Source organism: the organism of the source record quoted next, unplaced genomic scaffold (assembly GCF_019419815.1).
Source record: "Pyrus x bretschneideri cultivar Hongxiangsu unplaced genomic scaffold, Pyrus_bretschneideri_v1 Contig27, whole genome shotgun sequence".
In the NCBI taxonomy this organism is placed as follows: Eukaryota; Viridiplantae; Streptophyta; class Magnoliopsida; order Rosales; family Rosaceae; genus Pyrus; species Pyrus x bretschneideri.
Window position 1 is genome coordinate 5,341,696 of NW_025999579.1, and position 23,369 is coordinate 5,365,064.

At 36.6% G+C, this 23,369-nt stretch overlaps 3 protein-coding genes and 1 long non-coding RNA gene across 74 annotated transcripts in view; 2 read left to right on the forward strand and 2 right to left on the reverse strand.

Moving 5' to 3' along the window:
• Positions 1–17,294, reverse strand: part of LOC103950069 — a 28,136-nt gene extending 10,842 nt beyond the window's left edge. Inside the window, exons 1-7 of one of the 24 annotated variants that reach the window (XR_007259687.1) lie at positions 16,612–17,020; positions 14,541–15,577; positions 14,354–14,437; positions 13,512–13,604; positions 13,337–13,401; positions 4,511–4,583; positions 3,758–3,772 (exon numbers count right to left, since the gene is read on the reverse strand). This is a non-coding gene — a long non-coding RNA (uncharacterized LOC103950069). Of the gene's footprint in view, positions 1–2,904; positions 2,972–3,757; positions 3,773–4,510; positions 4,584–6,983; positions 6,999–10,559; positions 11,096–11,782; positions 11,885–13,204; positions 13,402–13,462; positions 13,605–14,353; positions 14,438–14,540; positions 15,578–16,611 lie in introns of those variants that run through there. The other 23 variants (XR_007259692.1, XR_007259700.1, XR_007259701.1 and 20 more) reach the window with 23 other exon arrangements.
• Positions 1–17,837, forward strand: part of LOC103950070 (zinc finger CCCH domain-containing protein 67) — a 62,605-nt gene extending 44,768 nt beyond the window's left edge. For 2 of the 48 annotated variants that reach the window (XM_048587809.1, XM_048587812.1), the window contains exons 3-6: positions 11,778–11,864; positions 12,016–12,216; positions 12,710–13,018; positions 17,325–17,837. In XM_048587809.1, the coding sequence (XP_048443766.1) occupies positions 11,778–11,864; positions 12,016–12,216; positions 12,710–13,018; positions 17,325–17,423 (696 nt within the window). In that variant the 3' untranslated portion in view covers positions 17,424–17,837. Of the gene's footprint in view, positions 1–1,268; positions 1,949–2,357; positions 2,424–2,864; positions 2,952–3,164; positions 3,243–3,665; positions 3,753–3,969; positions 4,036–4,788; positions 4,864–5,566; positions 5,633–6,385; positions 6,452–6,891; positions 6,979–7,203; positions 7,270–8,021; positions 8,097–8,532; positions 8,620–8,844; positions 8,911–9,658; positions 9,725–10,477; positions 10,553–11,300; positions 11,376–11,777; positions 11,865–12,015; positions 12,217–12,709; positions 13,019–17,324 lie in introns of all 48 variants that reach the window. The other 46 variants (XM_048587808.1, XM_048587811.1, XM_048587763.1 and 43 more) reach the window with 45 other exon arrangements.
• A 908-nt stretch (positions 17,838–18,745) lies between these two features.
• LOC125478999 (protein NOI4-like) lies at positions 18,746–19,911 on the reverse strand. Its single transcript, XM_048587947.1, has 3 exons — positions 19,900–19,911; positions 19,546–19,788; positions 18,746–19,018 (listed from the first exon to the last, which is right to left on the reverse strand). Exons 1-3 carry the CDS (start codon positions 19,909–19,911, stop codon positions 18,995–18,997), a joined length of 279 nt encoding a protein of 92 aa, XP_048443904.1. The 3' UTR covers positions 18,746–18,994.
• A 2,708-nt stretch (positions 19,912–22,619) lies between these two features.
• LOC103950071 (60S ribosomal protein L26-1) lies at positions 22,620–23,278 on the forward strand. The gene has a single exon (XM_009361224.3). The coding sequence runs from the start codon at positions 22,640–22,642 to the stop codon at positions 23,078–23,080; it is 441 nt and encodes a 146-aa protein (XP_009359499.1). The 5' UTR covers positions 22,620–22,639; the 3' UTR covers positions 23,081–23,278.
• The last annotated feature ends 91 nt before the right edge of the window (positions 23,279–23,369 follow it).

Genomic DNA, 23,369 nt, shown 5'->3' on the forward strand with positions numbered 1-23,369 from the left:
TTCATGATTATGTTTTATGAAACGTTTAATGAGTTATCGGATTTACGCTTTATGAAATATCATGCTTTATCGAATTTACGTTACTGAGATATTTATGAATATGATTTATGATATGATGTTTGAGCCATTAAGTTCCAATGAGATATATTTTGGAAAGATTGCGTTTATGATTTTTTGTGCTTAGTGGATATTCATTTATATATGCCTTCGTGCGGAAGATTTATATACGCCTTTGGGCGGGCGATGTAGGGCCTTCGGGTGATTGTGATGCCCCTACTAAACACACTATATACGATATATGTTTTATGAAGGTTTTATGACATACTAGGGTTTTCGGAAAACCTATTACTTATTATACTATATGAGTTTTCCAAAACTGGGGGTTAGTACGTTGAAGAATAACTATTTTATTATTACTATATATAAACTTGGTCCACTTAGGTTTTGTTTTGCGCCCCTCAAGATCTAGGAACGAGACATACGACCCGAGCTACAAGACATTCCCATATCAATGAATTTGTGTCCTCCTCTCTGCGTAGGACATCTCGTGTAATTGCACTTTCTAATATCCCTTCTGCTTGTATTTCGAATTAGTAGTATGCTCTGAACATGTCATGTATTATCACTTTAAATTTTTGGTAGTGGATTATTATATTTTGCTAAGGTTTATACTTGAATACTATATTGCGTAGTTACGTGTGAAATTATTATGCATGTTTCACATGCTCTTGGCATATGCATTCATAAAATGGCTTGGGTCACCCTCTGATGTCAGCTAGCACGTGACCATCTTATTGTCATTTGGACAAAGGATCAGGGCGTGTCATGAGTATTATTATAAAGGAGGACGTAGCCTACACATAGATATTACATGTCAACGCATAATTATTTTAAGATATCGTCGCATTGTATCAACATTTGCTTAAACAGCAATTGCTGAAAGGTATGTTCCATCTAAGTTGTTCTCTTCACTTTTCCTAAAGCAGTTTTGGAATTGAAAAGCAATCCAAACATGCCTCTAGACAAAGCAGACTTTGATTTAGGCAGTCAATGTATATTTGATCATATGAGAGAGTTTGTTTCATCCATAATGTAGTTGCTAGTTGCAAGTTCACAGCAAAAACCTAGCAACCCAGTTTCAGCTACCGTCGCCGCCGCATCCGCCGCCGCCATCAGCACAAAAGCTATGTTTTTTTCAGCGGCGGGTATTGTCCTACCGGTGTCATTGTCAGTGCTGGTCGTAATTTTTAAGTACTTAAGATCCGGAGGCGTCGAAGTTCCCCTAAATCCGACGTCTGTTCCGTCACCTGCGCTGTCCGATCTCGTTGATTGGATTCGGACGCTCGACCCCGCCGTGCTCAATAGGATTAGGAATCGCGACCCTGCCTTCCTTCAAGAGATTCAGCAATTCGACCCCACCGTTGAGATTCGGAACTTGGCCCCTGCTTTCCCTTCGGAATTTTCTGAAAGCGTAGACGTTCCTCAAAATCCCCCTTCTGTTCCGTCTCCTGAGCCGTCCGTTGTTGAAATCCTTGATTGGATTCGGACACTCGGCCCCGCCGTGCTCGATGAGATTCAGCAATTCGACCCCGCCTTCCTCGATGAGGATCGGAGCTTCGATCCTTCCATCGTTGATGGGATTCGGAAATTGAGTTTGAAGGAAAAGGAGGAAAAAGAAGAAGAGGAGAAGGAGAGAGAGACTGAAAAGGAAAAGGAAAATGAGAAGGAGAGAGAGAACGAAAGCAGCAGCAGCAGCAGCAGCGGCAGCGGAGGAGGGAATGAGAATGGTGGTGAGGTGGAGAAGAAGGTTGTTGAGGAGAGTAGCAGAAGGAATCAGTACCCATTGAGGCCGGAAGCTGGAGACTGTTCGTACTATCCGAAGACTGGCAATTGTAAGTTCGGATGGAATTGCACGTTGAATCACCCTCGGAGAAGGAAAAACAAGCAGGTATATCTCTCTTGTTTTGCATTAAGCATTTGCTTATGTATGTTTATGGTTGAAAGATTGAGACTTTTCGTGTTTTCGTGGCCTCAGCTTTCTTCGGTTTAGCTGAGAAATTCATGTATGCATGTGTAATAGAGTAAAGAATGTGTTAATCGGTTAGTTAAAGATGATGATCTCTGTATGCGGAATTGACTCGAAATGGAGGCACATTTCATATTTGTTAAAGATCATGTTTTTCTTTCACGTGCATCTTTGTGGTGAAATTTGTCCGAAACAAATCGGGACTTTGGGCCTGCATTTAGTATCTGAGACATTAGTACATTTGGCCTTGTATGAGTGCAGGAAGTATTTGTGTTGTTGGTGCTCACTTTGTGTTTCTTGGTGTTTTCAACTTTATCATATTGATTTGAAGGTGTCTAAGGACAAGGCAAAGCAGAGAGAAGAATTGGAAAAGAAGCAAGACCAGACCGAAAGCAAGGTTATTACCTATCCAAAGTTCTGGTTTTTACTGCAATTGCTTGGTTTTCATGTTTTGCACCATTAAGTTTTGTTTTACTTCGCATATTTGGTTTCAAGTACTATGATGTGTTTTGACGATGGGGTTTTTTGATATGGTTATCTGAAAGCTAGTAGGTTAGAATGCGCAAGTGAATATGCAAGCTTAAACCTTTTTTATCTTGTAGCTAACAATAGATTTACGAGGGTCTTGAACATGATCAACTTGTAGTCGATGTGTTTTGGCAATTGTATGCTGTTACGTTACAATCAGATTTTCCTTTTTTACACAAGATTACAATTATGTTTTTAAGTGTCAATGACGTTTCTTTCCCTTTGTACTCTCGTATTCAAATCTGTGCAACGTACATGGTGGCCTAGTAACAGTTTCATGATCTTAATACAACACTTAAGCTTGTTGCAGTATTACATCAGCCCAGGACGACGTATAGCGGCACCTTCTGTAGCTCCAGCTCTGGAACTTAACTTTTCGGACTTGCCAATTCGTCTGGTATAAGCTCTAGATTTGATCTGCAAAAATTTGAGGAATGAATATCTATCTATTCATGATGCTTAAGATTTAAGATTTTATCTTGGCTTATTTTCTTATTCTGTTGGACCAATATTCTGTGAGACATAAATGCATCTGGCCTTGTTTGATTGCAGGAAATATTTGTGTTGTTTGTGCTCACTTTGTGCTTCTTGGTGTTTTGAACTTTATCATATTGATTTGAAGGTGTCTAAGGACAAGGCAAAGCAGAGGGAAGAGTTGGAAGAGAAGCAAGACCAGACTGAAAGCAAGGTTATTATCTATCCGAAGTTCTGGTTTTTACTGGAATGGCTTGGTTTTCATGTTTTACATCATTAAGTTTTGTTTTACTTCACATATTTGATTTCAAGTACTAACTTGTGGGTTTCTCGATATGGTTGTTTGAAAGCTAGTAGGTTAGAATGCACTAGTGAATATACAAGCTTGAATCTTTTTCATCTTGTAGCTAACTATAGAATGATGAGGGTCTTGAACGATCAACTTATAGTCGATGTGTTTTGACAATTGTATGCTGTTACATTACAACTACATTTTGCCTTTTATACAGGATTACAATTATTTTTTTAAATGTCAACGACATTTCCCTTTGTACCCTCATATTCAAATCTGTGCAACGTACGTGGTGGCCTAGTAACAGTTTTCACGATCTTAATATAACACTTAAGCTTGTTGCAGTATTATATAAGCCCAGGACGACGTATAGGGGTACCTTCTGTAGCTCCAGCTCTCGAACTTAACTTTTCAGACTTGCCAATTCGTCCGGTATAAGCTCTAGATTTGATCTGCAAAAATTTGAGGAATGAATATCTATCTATTCATGATGTTTAAGATTTAATTTGGCTTATTTTCTTATTCTGTTAGTCCAATTTTCTGTGAGACATAAATGCATCTGGCCTTGTATGATTGCAGGAAATATTTGTGATGTTGGTGCTCACTTTGTGTTTCTTGGTGTTTTGAACTTTATCATATTGATTTGAAGGTGTCTAAGGACAAGGCAAAGCAAAGGGAAGAGTTGGAAAAGAGGCAAGACCTAACCGAAAGCAAGGTTATTATCTATCCGAAGTTTTGGTTTCTACTGGAATTGCTTGGTTTTCATATTTTACATCATTAAGTTTTGTTTTACATCACATATTTGATTTCAAGTACTATCTTGTATTTTGACGATGGGGTTTCTCAATATGGTTATATGAAAGCTAGTAGGTTAGAATGCACTAGTGAATATACAAGCTTAAACCTTTTTCATCTTGTAGCTAACTATAGAATGATGACGGTCTTGAACGTGATGAACTTATAGTCGATGTGTTTTGACAATTGTATGCTGCTACATTACAATTACATTTTCCTTTTTATATAGGATTACAATTATGTTTTTAAATGTCAATGACATTTCTTTCCCTTTGTACCCTTGTATTCAATTCTGTGCAACGTACGTGGTGGCCTAGCAATAGTTTTCACGATCTTAATATAACACTTAAGCCTGTTGCAGTATTACATCAGACCAGGACGACGTATAGGGGTACCTTCTGTAGCTCCAGCTCTCGAACTTAACTTTTCGGGCCTGCCAATACATCCAGTATAAGCTCTAGATTTGATCTGCAAAAATTTGAGGAATGAATATCTATCTATTCATGATGTTTAAGATTTCAGATTTGATCTTTGCTTATTTTCTTATTCTGTTGTACCAATTTTCTGTGAGACATAAATGAATCTGGCCTTGTATGATTGCAGGAAATATTTGTGTTGTTGGTGCTCACTTTGTGTTTCTTGGTGTTTTGAACTTTATCATATTGATTTGAAGGTGTCTAAGGACAAGGCAAAGCAAAGGGAAGAGTTGGAAGAGTTGGAAGAGAAGCAAGAGCAGACCGAAAGCAAGGTTATTATCTATCCAAAGTTCTGTTTTTCACTGCAATTGCTTGGTTTTCATGTTTTACATCATTAAGTTTTGTTTTACTTCACATATTTGATTTCAAGTACTATCTTGTGTTTTGACGATGGGGTTTCTCGATATGGTTATCTGAAAACTAGTAGGTTAGAATGCATTAGTGAATATACAAGCTTAAACCTTTTTCATCTTCTAGCTAACTTTAGAATGATGAGGGTCTTGAACGTGATGAACTTATAGTCGATGTGTTTTGACAATTATGTTTTTAAGTATCATTGACATTTCTTTCCTTTTGTACCCTCGTATTCAATTCTGTGCAATGTACTTGGTGGCCTAGTAACAGTTTTCACGATCGTAATATAACACTTAATCTTGTTGCAGTATTACATTAGCCCAGGACGACGGATAGGGGTACCATCTGTAGCTCCAGCTCTCGAACTTGACTTTCCGGACTTGCCAATTCGTCCGGTATAAGCTCTAAATTTCACGTGCAAAAATTTGAGGAATGAATATCTATCTATTCATGATGTTTAAGATTTAAGATTTTATCTTGGCTTATTTTCTTATTCTGTTGGACCAATTTTCTGTGAGACATAAATGCATCTGGCCTTGTATGATTGCAAGAAATATTTGTGTTGTTGGTGCTCACTTTGTGTTTCTTGGTGTTTTGAACTTTTATCATATTGATTTGAAGGTGTCTAAGGACAAGGCAAAGCAGAGGGAAGAGTTGGAAGAGAAGCAAGACCAGAGCGAAAGCAAGGTTATTATCTATCCAAAGTTCTGGTTTTTACTGGAATTGCTTGGTTTTGATGTTTTACATCATTAAGTTTTGTTTTACTTCACATATTTGATTTCAAGTACTATCTTGTATTTCGATGATGGGGTTTCTCAATATGGTTATCTAAAAGCTAGTAGGTTAGAATGCACTAGTGAATATACACGCTTAAACCTTTTTCATCTTGTAGCTAACTATGGAATGATGAGGGTCTTGAACGTGATCAATTTATAGTCGATGTGTTTTGACAATTGTATACTGTTACATTACAATTACGTTTTCCTTTTTATACAGGATTACAATTATGTTTTTAAATGTCAATGACTTTTCTTTCCCTTTGTACCCTCGTATTGAATTCTGTGCAACGTACATGGTGGCCTAGCAACAGTTTTCACGATCTTAGTATAACACTTAAGCTTGTTGCAGTATTACATCATACCAGGACGACGTAAAGGGGTACCTTCTGTAGCTCCAGCTCTGGAACTTAACTTTTCGGGCCTGCCATTCCGGCCAGTATAAGCTCTAGATTTGATCTGCAAAAATTTGAGGAATGAATATCTATCTATTCATGATGTTTAAGATTTAAGTTTTTGTCTTGGCTTATTTTCTTATTCTGTTGGACCAATTTTCTGTGAGACATCAATGCATCTGGCCTTGTATGATTGCAAGAAATATTAGTGTTGTTGGTGCTCACTTTGTGTTTCTTGGAGTTTTGAACTTTATCAAATTGATTTGAAGGTGTCTAAGGACAAGGCAAAGCAGAGAGAAGAATTGGAAAAGAAGCAAGAGCAGACCGAAAGCAAGGTTATTATCTATCCAAAGTTCTGGTTTTTACTGCAATTGCTTGGTTTTCATGTTTTGCACCATAAGTTTTGTTTTACTTCGCATATTTGGTTTCAAGTAGTATGATGTGTTTTGACGATGGGGTTTTTTGATATGGTTATCTGAAAGCTAGTAGGTTAGAATGCACAAGTGAATATACAAGCTTAAACCTTTTTTATCTTGTAGCTAACAATAGATTTACGAGGGTCTTGAACATGATCAACTTGTAGTCGATGTGTTTTGGCAATTGTATGCTGTTACGTTACAATCAGATTTTCCTTTTTTACACAGGATTACAATTATGTTTTTAAATGTCAATGACGTTTCTTTCCCTTTGTACTCTCATATTCAAATCTGTGCAACGTACATGGTGGCCCAGTAACAGTTTCATGATCTTAATATAACACTTAAGCTTGTTGCAGTATTACATTAGCCCAGGACGACGTATAGGGGTACCTTCTGTAGCTCCAGCTCTGGAACTTAACTTTCCGGACTTGCCAATTCGTCTGGTATAAGCTCTAGATTTGATCTGCAAAAATTTGAGGAATGAATATCCATCTATTCATGATGCTTAAGATTTAAGATTTTATCTTTGCTTATTTTCTTATTCTGTTGGACCAATATTCTGTAAGACATAAATGCATCTGGCCTTGTATGATTGCAGGAAATATTTGTGTTGTTTGTGCTCACTTTGTGCTTCTTGGTGTTTTGAACTTCATCATATTGATTTGAAGGTGTCTAAGGCCAAGGCAAAGCAGAGGGAAAAGTTGGAAGAGAAGCAATTCCAGACCGAAAGCAAGGTTATTATCTATCCGAAGTTCTGGTTTTTACTGGAATTGCTTGGTTTTGATGTTTTACATCATTAAGTTTTGTTTTACTTCACATATTTGATTTCAAGTACTATCTTGTATTTTGATGATGGGGTTTCTCAATATGGTTATCTAAAAGCTAGTTGGTTAGAATGCACTAGTGAATATACAAGCTTAAACCTTTTTGATCTTGTAGCTAACTATGGAATGATGACGGTCTTGAACGTGATCAATTTATAGTCGATGTGTTTGGCAATTGTATGCTGTTACATTACAATTACGTTATCCTTTTTATACAGGATTACAATTATGTTTTTAAATGTCAATGACATTTCTTTCCCTTTGTACCCTCGTATTGAATTCTGTGCAACGACCGTGGTGGCCTAGCAACAGTTTTCACGATCTTAGTATAACACTTAAGCTTGTTGCAGTATTACATCAGACCAGGACGACGTATAGGGGTACCTTCTGCAGCTCCAGCTCTGGAACTTAACTTTTCGGGCCTGCCATTTCAGCCAGTATAAGCTCTAGATTTCATGTGCAAAAAATTGAGGAATGAATATCTATCTATTCATGATGTTTAAGATTTAAGATTTTGTCTTGGCTTATTTTCTTATTCTGTTGGACCAATTTTCTGTGACACATAAATGCATCTGGCCTTGTATGATTGCAAGAAATATTTGTGTTGTTGGTGCTCACTTTGTGTTTCTTGGTGTGTTGAACTTTATCATATTGATTTGAAGGTGTCTAAGGACGAGGCAAAGCAGAGGGAAGGGTTGGAAGATTTGGAAGAGAAGCAAGATCAGACCGAAAGCAAGGTTATTATCTATCCAAAGTTCTGTTTTTCACTGCAATTGCTTGGTTTTCATGTTTTACATCATTAAGTTTTGTTTTTCTTCACATATTTGATTTCAAGTACTATCTTGTATTTTGATGATGGGGTTTCTCAATATGGTTATCTGAAAGCTAGTACGTTAGAATGCACTAGTGAATATACAAGCTTAAACCTTTCTCATCTTGTAGCTAACTATAGAATGATGAGGGTCTTGAACGTGATAAACTTATAGTCGATGTGTTTTGACAATTGTATGCTGTTACATTACATTTTCCTTTTACATACAGGATTACAATTATGTTTTTAAGTATCATTGACATTTCTTTCCTTTTGTACCCTTGTATTCAATTCTGTGCAACGTACTTGGTGGCCTAGTAACATTTTTCACGATCGTAATATAACACTTAATCTTGTTGCAGTATTACATTAGCCCAGGACGACGTATAGGGGTACCATCTGTAGCTCCAGCTCTCAAACTTAACTTTTCGGACTCCCCAATTCGTCCGGTAGAAGCTCTAGATTTGATCTGCAAAAATTTGAGGAATGAATATCTATATATTCATGATGTTTAAGATTTAAGATTTTATCTTGGCTTATTTTCTTATTCTGTTGGACCAATTTTCTGTGAGACATAAATGCATCTGGCGTTGTATGATTGCAGGAAATATTTGTGTTGTTGGTGCTCACTTTGTGTTTCTTGGTGTTTTGAACTTTATCATATTGATTTGAAGGTGTCTAAGGACAAGGCAAAGCAGAGGGAAGAGTTGGAAGAGAAGCAAGAACAGACCGAAAGCAAGGTTATTATCTATCCAAAGTTCTGTTTTTTACTGCAAATTCTTGGTTTTCCTGTTTTACATCATTAAGTTTTGTTTTACTTCACATATTTGTTTTGAAGTACTATCTTGTGTTTTGATGATGGGGTTTATCGATATGGTTATTTGAAAGCTGGTAGGTTAGAATGCACTAGTGAATATACAAGCTTAAACCTTTTTCATCTTGTAGCTAACTATAGAATGATGAGGGTCTTGAACGTGATCGACTTATAGTCTATGTGTTTTGACAATTGTATGCTGTTACATTACATTTTCCTTTTTTATACAGGATTACAATTATGTTTTTAAATATGATTGACATTTCTTTCCCTTTGTACCCTTGTATTCAATTCTGTGCAACGTACTTGGTGGCCTAGTAACAGTTTTCACGATCTTAATATAACAATTAAGCTTGTTGCAGTATTACATCAGCCCAGGATGACGTATAAGGGTACCATCTGTAGTTCGAGCTCTGGAACTTAACTTTTCGGACTTGGCAATTCGTCCAGTATAAGCTCTAGATTTGATGTGCAAAAATTTGAGGAATGAATATCTATCTATTCATGATGTTTAAGATTTAAGATTTTATCTTGGCTTATTTTCTTATTCTGTTGGACCAATTTTCTATGAGACATAAATGCATCTGGCCTTGTATGATTGCAGGAAATATTTGTGTTGTTGGTGCTCACTTTGTGTTTCTTGGTGTTTTGAACTTTATCATATTGATTTGAAGGTGTCTAAGGTCAAGGCAAAGCAAAGGGAAGAGTTGGAAGAGAAGCAAGACCAGACCGAAAGAAAGGTTATTATCTATCCGAAGTTCTGGTTTTTACTGGAATTGCTTGGTTTTCATGTTTTACATCATTAAGTTTTGTTTTACTTCACATATTTGATTACAATTACTATCTTGTATTTTGATGATGGGGTTTCTCAATATGGTTATCTAAAAGCTAGTAGGTTAGAATGCACTAGTGAATATACAAGCTTAAACCTTTTTGATCTTGTAGCTAACTATGGAATGATGACGGTCTTGAACGTGATCAATTTATAGTCGATGTGTTTTGACAATTGTATGCTTTTACATTACAATTACGTTTTCCTTTTTATACAGGATTACGATTATGTTTTTAAATGTCAATGACATTTCTTTCCCTTTGTACCCTCGTATTGAATTCTGTGCAACGTACGTGGTGGCCTAGCAACAGTTTTCACGATCTTAGTATAACACTTAAGCTTGTTGCAGTATTACATCAGACCAGGACGACGTATAGGGGTACCTTCTGTAGCTCCAGCTCTGGAACTTAACTTTTCGAGCTTGCCATTTCGGCCAGTATAAGCTCTAGATTTGATCTGCAAAAATTTGAGGAATGAATATCTATCTATTCATGATGTTTAAGATTTAAGATTTTGTCTTGGCTTATTTTCGTATTCTGTTGGACCAATTTTCTGTGAGACATAAATGCATCTGTCCTTGTATGATTGCAGGAAATATTTGTGTTGTTGGTGCTCACTTTGTGTTTCTTGGTGTATTGAACTTTATCATATTGATTTGAAGGTGTCAAAGGACAAGGCAAAGCAGAGGGAAGAGTTGGAAGAGTTGGAAGAGAAGCAAGAGCAGACCGAAAGCAAGGTTATTATCTATCCAAAGTTCTGTTTTTAACTGCAATTGCTTGGTTTTCATGTTTTACATCATTAAGTTTTGTTTTACTTCACATATTTGATTTCAAGTACTATCTTGTGTTTTGACGATGGGGTTTCTCAATATGGTTATCAGAAAGCTTGTAGGTTAGAATGCACTAGTGAATATACAAGCTTAAACCTTTTTCATCTTGTAGCTAACTATGGAATGATGAGGGTCTTGTACGTGATCAACTTATAGTCGATGTGTTTTGACAATTGTATGCTGTTACATTACATTTTCCCTTTTTATATAGGATTACAATTATGTTTTTAAATATCATTGACATTTCTTTCCCTTTGTACCCTCGTATTCAATTCTGTGCAACGTACTTGGTGGCCTAGTAACAGTTTTCACGATCTTAATATAGCACTTAAGCGTGTTGTAGTATTACATCATCCCAGGACGACGTATAGGGGTACCTTCTGTAGCTCCAGCTCTGGAACTTAACTTTTCGGGCTTGCCAATTCGTCCAGTATAAGCTCTAGATTTGATCTGCAAAAATTTGAGGAATGAATATCTATCTATTCATGATTTTGAAGATTTAAGATTTTATCTTTGCTTATTTTCTCATTCTTTTGTGCCAATTTTCTGTGAGACATAAATGCGTCTAGCCTTGTATGATTGCAGGAAATATTTGTGTTGTTGGTGCTCACTTTGTGTTTCTTGGTGTTTTGAACTTTATCATATTGATTTGAAGGTGTCTAAGGACAAGGCAAAGCAGAGGGAAGAGTTGGAAGAGTTGAAAGAGAAGCAAGACCAGACTGAAAGCAAGGTTATTATCTATCCGAAGTTCTGTTTTTTACTGCAATTGCTTGGTTTTCATGTTTTACATCATTAAGTTTTTTACTTCACATATTTGATTTGAAGTACTATCTTGTGTTTTGACGATGGGGTTTCTTGATATGGTTATATGAAAGCTAGTAGGTTAGAATGCACTAGTGAATATACAAGCTTAAACCTTTTTCATCTTGTAGCTAACTAAAGAATGATGAGGGTCTTGAACTTGATCAACTTATAGTCGATGTGTTTTGACAATTGTATGTTGTTACAATTTTGTTTTTAAATATCATTGACATTTCTTTCCCTTTGTGCCCTTGTATTCAATTCTGTGCAACGTACTTGGTGGCCTAGTAACAGTTTCACAATCTTAATATGACACTTAAGCTTGTTGCAGTATTACATCAGCCCAGGACGACGTATAGGGGTACCTTCTGTAGCTGCAGCTCTGGAATTTAACTTTTTGGGCCTGCCAATTCGTCCGGTATAAGCTCTAGATTTGATCTGCAAAAATTTGAGGAATTATTATCTGTCTATTCTTGATGTTAAGGATCATCTTTGCTTATTTTCTTGTTCTGTTGGACCAATTTAATGTGTCCATATGGTCGCTGAATAATTGTTTTAACGTATTACAGGGGGAGAAAGATTGTTCCTACTATATGCAAACTGCGTCCTGCAAGTACGAAACAAACTGCAAGTTTAACCACCCTGATCCTACAGCTGCCGGAGAATCTCGTCCGCAATCTGCGTATGGTAATGGTAGGGCTGCATCATTACAAGGTCTTCCAAATTCTCAAGGGATTAATTCTGAAGCTACGGAATGGAATGGTTATCAGGTACTTTAGCCATCGCTCCCTTGTTATAGTCTTGGGTTTAAAATTTAATTAATTCTCATCACTTTTTGATATGCGAATTACCGTCTCTTTTGGGATAATAGTCGGATCTTTTTGTGTTTTGACCTCTTTTTCTTTTCTTTCTCATGCCCTTTTTATTCGTGTTCGGCTCATAAAACTAATAATATGGTCCTACATTAAGGACTTAATGTGATATTCTAATATTATTTGTAAAGAAGTTAAAATCTTGAAGTTTGGAATATTGATAACAAATTGTTGTCTGCATCAGTTGTGGTAATATGCTTACGTTTTCACATCGGTACCTCTAGACTTCTTATTTGGGTTCGGTATTAGTTTGTGGATATAAGTAAGAGTAGCCCCTCTTTTTTTTTTTTTTTTTTTTTTGTGTGGAATTTATAGAATTACTGCTGATCTCGTTTGCATTTTCAAAAATATGCTTTTCTCTTTAATTTTGTATTGGCCAAAACATGTTTAGGCTCCAGCACATCTACCACATAGAAGCATGCCAGCACCTCCACCATCTGTTCATAGAAGCATGCCGGCACCTGCACCTCCACCATATGTTATGAACAACTCGGTGACCGAAACCAACTACTGCGGACAATATGCACAGCAGACGCAAGCTGAAGAATTTCCAGAACGACCTGGTCAACCTGTTTGCTTCTATTTCACTCAAACAGGGGATTGTGTTAATAAATCTAATTGCCAATATCACCATCCAAAAAATCAGACTGCAGCGACCCCCTCATGTGCACCCAGTGACAGGGGCCTCCCCTTAAGACCAGTAAGTTCACTCTTCTTCGAACTGTTCTTTTTATACAGAATTTGTAACTATGGATTATGATCTCAAAAAGGTTTTTCACTTTGTGATACAAGTAGCACAGAAAGTGGGTTGGTTTTTAAGTTCTAAGTTATTTTCTTTTGGGCCAATGTGCATATTCAAACATTTTTTGATGAACTGATGGAATAATATTGGAACTGAAATCTTTTTGCAACCAAATACAATATACAAACACAGCTATTCAATTTAGCTTGATTTACATCATAAAAAGTTCATTCAAACAACTAAAAGGGCACAAATTAAAAAAATTGAAAAACCAACCTTTTTCAAACACCACTGGTTCCACTCTTCTGACGTCCGATCTGTTTAACAGGAGCCAAATTAATCTGAAATTAAAAAAAACCTCATTAACTAAATCAACCCAGAATAAAACATATTCACACTCACACATGTTAACGCAATACACGCATGTACAATATATGCTTAAATGACATACCTTGATGCCTTGTGGATCTGCAACTGTGCTTGGAAAAGAACAGCATAAAAAAATGATTTTAATGATGAGCAAGTGTCAGGATCCGAATGAGAGCTGAAATCAGAAAAACTAAATTTCAATGTATGTACAAATCTCCAATCACAAAAGCCACAAATTTGACGAAAACAAAACCGTCCACATAAACAACCCAAAAAACGAATCAGAAAACCATAACTTTTTTGTGTAAGAAATTCCTTTAAATCAAACCGAAAAAATTGAACATGTTTATCTGAATTAAAGAAAAATTAAAACACAATCAATTTACTCTTATCCAAATAGACTTCATCTTCCCGTAATACGGTAATGCCCAAAATAAGACACAATATTTGCATCAATGAAATTCCATAAAAAATTTCAACACCTAGTGCCAAAAGAAAAAACTATGTGACCTGTGAATACTATGCATCCAAGAAAAAGGATAATAGGAGTGAATGTGGGTGCAAAGCTGTGCGAATGTGGGCATGCATGAGGTAGGTTTATGGGCTTCCAATCACAACTACGGCATTGAGAATGAGAAACATCTATAACACAGTCTACATTAACAGAACATTTAGCGTAAAACACTGATGTCGAGAAAAATTATCGGAAGTGCAAACTTACATGTACCAGATATACTAAACTAATTACAAATTACTTGTATGATTGAACATAGAAAGAATAAGAGTGTCAAGATGCAGGAGGATAAAAGAAATGTATTCTACTCCATCTTCATGTGGTATACATAAACTTATCACAGCTCTATGTTCTAGTTCTAAATGGATTCTTCAATAGCCAGAAATTCTAAAGAACATTAGTAGACATACTGATGTGGTAATGCTACACAGGCACATAAATAGGAAGATTTGTGGTAGCCCTCCAGGAACAGCAACCGCTTGAACAACTCGAAGCTACAATAATGAAGGGGTGAATTTGACTATTTTTACTTAGTTATAAGCATATCAAAACTGCACAGGGAGGGAGGGAGGGAGGGAGGGAGGGAGGAAAGATTACCCCAAACTGAGCCACAGTTTCAACCTGCACCCGTAAACCAGTGCGAAAATGGATATGAGACATAAAACTATGTTTCCATACACATGTTAAAGAAATCAGGAAAAATAAAACCAAAATCAATGCATTTTCACTTAATTCTTTTCTATCCAAAGCTTATAGACAACCAAGAAAGTGATTATAGAGAATAAACCAATATCAATATCATTGATTGTAATATGCATTTAAACAAAACACCATAAAATGGCAAATTAAACCAAAATTACAATTAAAAAACGAAACATCAATTATCTAGATATTTAAAATTATTATATGAATTACTATCTACTAATTGTATTGTTCCATTCAGTAAAGGAACTAATGCAGTTCTAGGCTCATCGTCCCAACTAACGTTAACCCAAAAAAAAAAAAAACAAAAGAAAAAAAGAAAAAAAAAAGCTAACTTCAAATTGAAATTCAAAAAATGTAAAACTTTTGCCTATCCATACACAAAAAAGATTAGATTGACACATTGGATATCATTATTTGGAGATGGAGACACAAGAGAGCTAGCACAGGAACCAAAGAAGATCTGCAAAAGCAAATTAAGAGATCATCATATTACATAATTAAAATAATTTTCATTTCCAATTGTATTACAAAAGCCTATGGTTTCATTCCACTCCACAAATTCACAGATTAATTCAAAAATTTCTCCACCCTCAGAAATAACTACGACATGCAATTGAACGACTCCAAACAATGTTTGAAAGAGATTGAGCTGAATTAGTTGATGTGGAGATTGAACCGTTCCCGACATTCATTTCCAATTTTCCCAAACATACAGGACATACAGGAATTCAATGAAACAAATAGTACACCTAAAAACCCATAGCGAAAACGCTTGTATCAAACATACATTATTACGCTTGTAAGTATTGAACTGATTCTGACGTCAAAACATTTTTGTTCTCCAAATTCGGCATATTCCAACTATGATCTTCATATCGTTTCTAAGAGGCTTCAAGTCACGTATCAGGACAATGCTCATTCTTGTAAACCTGGAGCAAAAGCATACATATTGTTAGAAAGAAAGTGTGTCTATATATCAAAATGTAAGTTTTGCAGTATGTAAATGTTTACAAACTTGCAGTGAAAAAGTAGCAAATTGACTTGTTTTAATTGGTTAAAAAATAAAAAAAATAAAAACATTTAAATATTAGACATTCGAATTAAAAAATTTACAACATGCCAATACAATAACTTGTTTGAGTTTGAACATCTATAACATCTAACCATATCTGATTTATACTGAAATTCTAGCAATCAAGCAAAGAAGTTCGTATTTGAATAACCAATTATATTTACACATTATAGTCCTCTCTTTGGTTCAGCGCTTTGCAGACAATCCAACATTTTTTTGTTTCTCTTGGTACACCCATTTTTTGAATCATTTATTTGTCTATGCATTAAACAATATCGTGGTATAATTGAGAAAGAAAAAAAGATAAAACTGAAAATCAGAAAATTAGAAAGACAAAAAAAAAAAAAAAAATACATGCGAAGATTTAACCGTAAGAAACCCCACCATTCCCAGCATTCGAATGATTAGAAAAATCGAATTTGATAACATTGTACCATTTTTTTTTTACGGTAGAAGGGAATTCATTTCATAACAAACCAAAACATAGAAGTTATAGCAGGTGAAGAAGGCTTCCCAATTCTTAGTACAAAAAGCAATCATCTTCTGGAAAAGAAACAGTTGTCATTGAAATCATCATAAATCATCAAACCCTTTCATAGCATCAAATTTGTACAGAAATATAAATATTAAAAACCAGAACTCAAACTTAAAAGCCAAAGTTAAAATTAGTAAATAAATTTAAAAAAAAAATCCACATGGTACCTGCTCTGGGATTAATCTGAAGAAAATGCAATTTTCAATATCAAAAAAATATAAATATCTAAACCCGAACCCAATCTTATTGTGATTGTGTGTGCGCATATGGGCGAAATTAGACCGAGGGAGAGTACGATAAAAAAAAAAAAAAACAATCATTGAATAAAAACTCAGCATATTATAAAAGTTACTAACCCGGAAAGTCGTTCGATCCAGGGTCCAACTCCTTGTCCTGTAATTCCAGCATATAAACAACGAAATATGAAATCAGAAACCCCCGAATTTATTCATTTCTTAATTGAAATCCAGAAAAAAAAAATGCAAAATTTAAGCAATGCAGAGAAAACCTAGATCCCACCCCAAACAAACGCAAAAATGAGAGAGGAAACCCAAAGAAAAGGAATTCAAGGAATCCAACATACCGCAATCGGAGCGAGGACGCTTTCCGACGGCTATATTCATCGCCGATGGCGCAGTTGCCAGTCGTCGCTGTACCTCCAATACGCATCCGGCGTGTTAGAGGAGGCATGGCCTCCTATCCCCGAAACCCTCACTGAATGACAACAAACCTAAACCCATCACAATCCGTCTCAAACGCACCCAGCCCCAATATCTGCCCGAATCTGATGGCTTTGTTGTAAATAGCGTGAAATTGAGGGGCAAAGATTTGGCTATAGCTAAGCTACAGTCAAATCCCTCGTCAACTTTATAATAGATAATTTGACCTTGCGAAAGATAATTTATGGTGAAAGTTATGGATACATCTCTTTCAACATAGAAGGATTCTTAACTGACAGTTCCTCTCTTGCCTCTCCTATATGAAATACTCGGTTTGGTCAGTTATTGTGCTTCGTTATTGCATGTCATCAATTGCATAGACCTTCATCCTAAATTTGTTTCCAATCCAGGGTCAGAACATTTGCACAGAGTACAGCCGCTTTGGCGTTTGCAGTTCTGGGCCAACCTGTATATTTGACCATCCGTCATTATCGGATTCCTTTCTGTGACTCGGAAACTGCAAATGGGGTACGGTCATCTGGAAGTAGAAGTGGAACTGATGGCAACAGCCTGAGTAATGCGTTTTGCACGAAATGCCAACTAGAGCAGTGGATTCTTGTCGCCAAGGACGTGAAATCGCTTTGTTATTGAGTCTTGGAAATGTATCAAACCTTCTCCCCTAGCTGCCACCGGCTTTTCAGATGTGAGAACTTAGTGGAAGCCGGAAATATAAATATTTCGTGTTTGATGTAATCTTACCTAGAAAATACAAGATAATTTCGGGGAGTATCCTCTCAGCTTTGCTTTGTGGTTATGGTCAGTTCCCAATTATCTTCGATTTGTTTGTTGGAAGCCGGAAATGTTTCGTGTTTGATGTAATTTTACTGGAAAATATGAGTTGAATTCATTGAGTATCCTCTCAACTTTGCTTTGTGGTTATGGTCACTTCCCAATTATCTTCGATTTGCTTGTTGGATAATCCTTACCTAACAAAAGTGATTATGTTTTCAAAAACAACCCCCAATTATGCTTGACTTTCTCTCAAGGGAAAGCTGTTGGATGAACTTATAACATTTTTTTAAACAAAAGAGAACACACGAAGAATTAACAAGGTTTGACTGAAACTTCTGTATGTACCTCCTCCAGAAGTTAATTCGTCAGACCTTCTTGTTTGGCACCTAGAATTAGATTTGATAACTTGTGTCATCTTCAAGGTATGTTGGAGTAAGAAATGAAAGTAGATGTGAATGATTTTTCATCTAAGGACTGTTGATTAGAAGGATGAGTCTCGAGAGATGTTGATATCCTACCATTTTTTTGGTCGATATACCTACCATTTTGGTTTTCATTCTGCTTTTCATCTTCTACTTTTAACTTGGACAAAATTCCTCTATTTGTTTCTGTTTTTCAACACACCTTGAGTCTACTAAGTTATCAAATCAAATCCAATCTTTGGTGCCAAACGAGCCCTTTGACTGGGGGAGTGGGATGATGGGAACGATACAAGGTAAGGTCCTGCAACAAGCAAGAAGCAACTGCTGCAAACCTAACAACAAAACTGAGCAGTAAACTCCAGGTAATATATTAAATATATTTTACTCTTTTTAGATGATAATATATATATATATATATATGTGTGTGCGCGCGCGCGCATGTGTGTATATATATAAAGTGATGTTCTTGTGCCCAATTATCAAACACAGAACCACAAAATTCTACATATATTACAAATTTTTATGTTCACCAATCTTTTTTTTTCATTCTACATTACACGTATATGCAACAAAACATATATATATATATATATATATATTAAGGAGGAAGAGTGTCGTTGCGTCAGACAGTCGATAATCGGCACCCTATTTTTCTTGTCAAATCCCTATGATATAGAAAGGCAAAAGAATTAATGCAGAAGTGAAAAAAAAAAAAAAAAAACTTTTCTTTATATATATATGAGAGATTTGGTGTTCCACATCTTTCCCCGGCACAAGATTGTCTTTAAGTTGTTTGTAGCTCCTCCCAGTCCCACTCTATTATTTTTGCATTATCACCTCGTCCCCATAAGCAGTTGTGGATTCGTTCAGCCACAGCAAAACCATTTCTTCTGCAATATTCCATCCGAAATAGAGTCATCAATGACATTGAGTGATCATTTAAAAAGCACTTACGCTTTTGAAAAAAAGTACTTAAAAGTGCTTTTATGGTCTAAATGAAAGTGCTTTTAAATAACTCAAAGCGCTTTTAGATCACCAAAAGTTCTTTCGATCATGTTTGACAAAAAAAGCTAATAGTACTTATGGATTCAGAAAAAACACTTCAAATGCTTTCTAGAGGCGACACTTGTTATGTGTATTCATTATAAAGCACTTTGTAAACGCTTAAAATTTTATTGAATATTTTAGTGTGCTCCTAACAGAAGAATTGCTTAAGAGCAGACATGCATTTTTAAATAAGCATTTCCAAATGGCCTCTTGAAAACCCATAAGCACTGTTAACTTCATCTGCCAAATGTTATTAGAAGTTTGGTTATTTGAAAACGTTTTTAGCTAAGAAGCACTTCCAAACAGGCTATACAAACAGAAGCATATATAAATTTCAAATTTCATGAGCAGCTTCTCTATGGTTTGTTACCTTTGGGGGAGGATACTTGGGATAGTGCTCATTGACAGTGTTGTATCCAGCACCATTTCTTAGGCTGCCGTCATTTTTTCGCGGGGTGACGATCTTCACTTGAGCCGCACTTGTCTTCTTCTCATCTCTGGCCTTGTTGAAAATAACAGTAAATCCTTCAGCTGAAGCTGGGTTATTTACGTCCCATTCCCCGAACTTCGGCAGCGGCCGACCTTTATCCTGCTGAAATATTGAAAAAACAAGCTCCCATTAGTATCTGCTACACTAAACTAGCTAGATGATTTGCCTAATCTTGATGTTTTGTTGCCTGTTAGTCGGTTATATATACACAGATGCACACGCGTGCACACATACACATACATACATCCTATCGGTCTGTAAATTAGGACGGAAAACATGGTTTTGATGATGAAACCAAACCAAAATGTCGTCACATATATCCGTCCATTCTTCACCTCCTTATTTTCTCTAACCTTCACCTTCCCTCCACATCAATCCTTTGCGTTTCTTGCATAATTGCATGTATGCGCGCCATTAAACAACAGTGTCGGGACTTAGAATTTACTATTTATCTTGCTGATGTGCTAATCAATAAACTTAAGGAAAGAATCATGAACAAACTAGACTGTAATATTGCAATTGCAATCGAAACATGTAAGGAGTTTCACATTATGATCGGTATCATTAAATCAATTTGGGGCAATGATTTTGCGTTGAAAAGGAAAAACGAAAAGAATGGCTCGACGGAAGTTTCTCCATGCATACGTTTCCAGTCATACATGATACATTGCAACGCTAGGAATTATAGGAAGAATATGCATGGCCCTTAGTACATTACAAATGAAAACCTTGAATTCCTACAAAACTAAGTACAACCTAAAAATATCCAATATTCTCCTTGATCTTTTCTGTCCTACGAAATTTTCAAGAACTCACATAAGAAAATGGAAAAGAACAGAATCCGGTCAAAATATGCAAATTATATCCCAATCCGTAACCCTAAATTTCCAAATATATATGCATATGCATAAAGAAAAAAGAGGGAAATTAAAGAATGAAAAAAGAGGATGAAATTAATGGAAGAAAATGATTTACCGAAGCCATGACGGAGGAAGACAGGAGCTGCCCGACCGGGATGGTTGTGGAGGAGGAAGTTTTACAAGCAAGATAATATCGAGGGAATGGTGCAGACAGACTCGAGAGAGAGAAGAAGGTGCAATTTGATGGGCAATTTTAGGAGACAAAATGAAGAGGCTTTTTGTTAATCTTGTTGAACCCTTTTGTTTTCTAGAATCAAACTAAAATCGTAGATCATGTGTTGTACATATATACATATATGATGACTAGCACTATTCATATATTATGGGACCAATAATAAACTAAGCACCATGTAAATGATATTGGTGTACAAGAAAGTTGAAACGAGGATCTCAAGTGCAAGGACGAATCAGACATCCTATAAAAATATAACTAAAAGAAAAGTACGTACTAATCAAGAAAATAGAAAAACCACATATTTTCGTCCACGTTTCACTCCAATTTTACATTTTAAACAGATCATGTCATTTTAAAGTTTTCACTTAGCATTGTGTTTTTCGCGTAAAACCCAACCACAAATGCTGCATGCTGTATGTGTATTTTATGTTTTGAGACAAACCTATAAGCCGTGATTAACAATCTGTAAAGGTTGAGTCTTATCCTAGGCAGTGACCCTTACTTTCATCATATCACTTCCAAATCACTATGTAATCTCCATTAATTTGATTAAATATTCTCTCTTTTCCAATCAGTTTATTCATCCAAGCTCCATACAATTTCGGAATCTAACCAACATAAATTAATCCTTTTTTTTTTCCAATTATTTTAATCATCTAAGCGCCATAAAATTTCGCAATCTCTTGTAAGTCTTAACAAGTGAAACGAGTTGCATTGTACATGCACGTTAATTTTGCCAATAGTATTCGTGTTTGGATTTTCCACCCGTTGGTATTCTCTCTCGCACATTATTTTTTACGGTTGAGCAGTTAAGATTTAGCCAATGAGATTAAATGATTGACTATGTTGATATCATCCCGTTAAAATAATAATAATTAACGTACATCCATCTGTCTTTGGGCCCAAAGCAAGTTCATAAGAGCAAGTCCACTTGTTTTGGGAGCGCAAGGGTATGTAAATTGTCCTCTGAAAAGTGATTGTCTTTGTGTAGTTCCACCCCTTGCTTGGCAAAGGCTTCGGTAAAGGCAAGGGTAAAGACAATTACTATTTCTAAATATTTATTTTTTTATGTCTTCTAACACGCACCTAACGATCAAGGAAAGCAACGTCTTCCGCGATCGACCAATTAGCCTTCTCACTTACTTGAGTGATAGCCCTTCTCCGACCCATACTGCCCAACATGAAAGCGGACACCTAATGCGATAAAAAATGATTTGAAAAGTGGAAAACGAATATAGGAGATTATAGTAAAACTAAATAATGAGTTGTGGTGTGGTGTGGGGAATGAAGAAGATGGTTGGGTATTTATAGATTATAAGAAGAAAATAAATAATTTTCTTTCTATTTTTTGCTGTTGGATTAATCTCGATTGTTGATTTCTCCAGTCATTTAAAATTAGACACACCAAAACATGTCACGTGTCACAATGGAATTTTTTTTTCATTTTTCTACCATTGGAAATCCAATAGTTCAGATCATCAAGTTTGGACATCCGACGACTTTCATCGCGCCAGGTCCTAGAGCAGTTGGGCTCTTATGTTGGAGCTGCCCACTCTCCCCTTGCGCGTGTATTACACGCGCCAGACACAAAAGAAATCTATCATAACTAACTTCATGCTGACATCAACCTTACCCACTGGCACAAGACTGGATTTAAATTGCTGGGACATTTAGACGGGCTTTGCATGGCCCACCAGTTGCCCTCTTGAATTTGGCCCGATGGAGATGCATTTTGAGGTTGAAGGGCAAGTTCTAAGCCCAAGCCGCAGCCGAAAGCGGGCCTTCCATTCAAACGCTTCTGTTTATAAACCCAACCTTCAAAGACCTGCGGAAAAATCAAACCCTAGCCGAAAACCCTAGCAGAGCAGAGCAAGCAGAAATGAAGTACAATCCCCGCGTCACCAGCTCCCGGCGGAAGAACCGCAAGGCTCACTTCACCGCGCCGTCCAGCGTGCGGCGGGTGCTGATGAGCGCGCCCCTCTCCACCGACCTCCGCTCCAAGTACAACGTCCGATCGATGCCTGTGCGCAAGGACGACGAGGTCCAGGTCGTGCGTGGGACCTACAAGGGACGTGAGGGCAAGGTTGTCCAGGTTTACCGTCGCAAGTGGGTCATCCACATCGAGCGGATCACCCGGGAGAAGGTGAACGGTTCCACCGTCAATGTCGGCATCAACCCCTCCAAGGTCGTCATCACAAAGCTCCGCCTCGACAAGGACCGCAAGTCTCTGCTCGACCGCAAGGCCAAGGGCCGCGCCGCCGCTGACAAGGACAAGGGCACCAAGTTCACTGCCGAGGATATCATGCAGAACGTCGATTGATTTGGATCGATTTCATTTCGGTTTGTGTTTTTGTTAGTTAAACGAAAGTAGCAACTGTCAAGTTAAGCACTTTAGTTGGAAGCACTTTTGAAGTATGCGTTAACGGATTTGGTGTTTAATCGGATCTTCGATTTGAGACATGGATGGATTTGTGCTTTTTTTGACATGATATATTATATTTTGGTGTTCCAAGCAAAACAGTTTTGCTATTTATCGATTGTTTATTGCATTTTAATTTGTTGCTTGAGTTTATTATTGCCGTATGATATGAAGTTTATGTCGAAATCAA

What these genes read in the sequence shown, in the direction of transcription:
- LOC125478999 (XM_048587947.1), bottom strand. An exon ending in CCAAGTATCCTCCCCCAAAG is followed by an intron (nt 19,019 to 19,545) that starts GTAACAAACCAT and finishes GGAATATTGCAG; the next exon opens with AAGAAATGGTTTTGCTGTGG.
- LOC103950071 (XM_009361224.3), top strand. Translation starts at nt 22,640, where the DNA reads ATGAAGTACAATCCCCGCGTCACCAGCTCCCGGCGGAAGAACCGCAAG.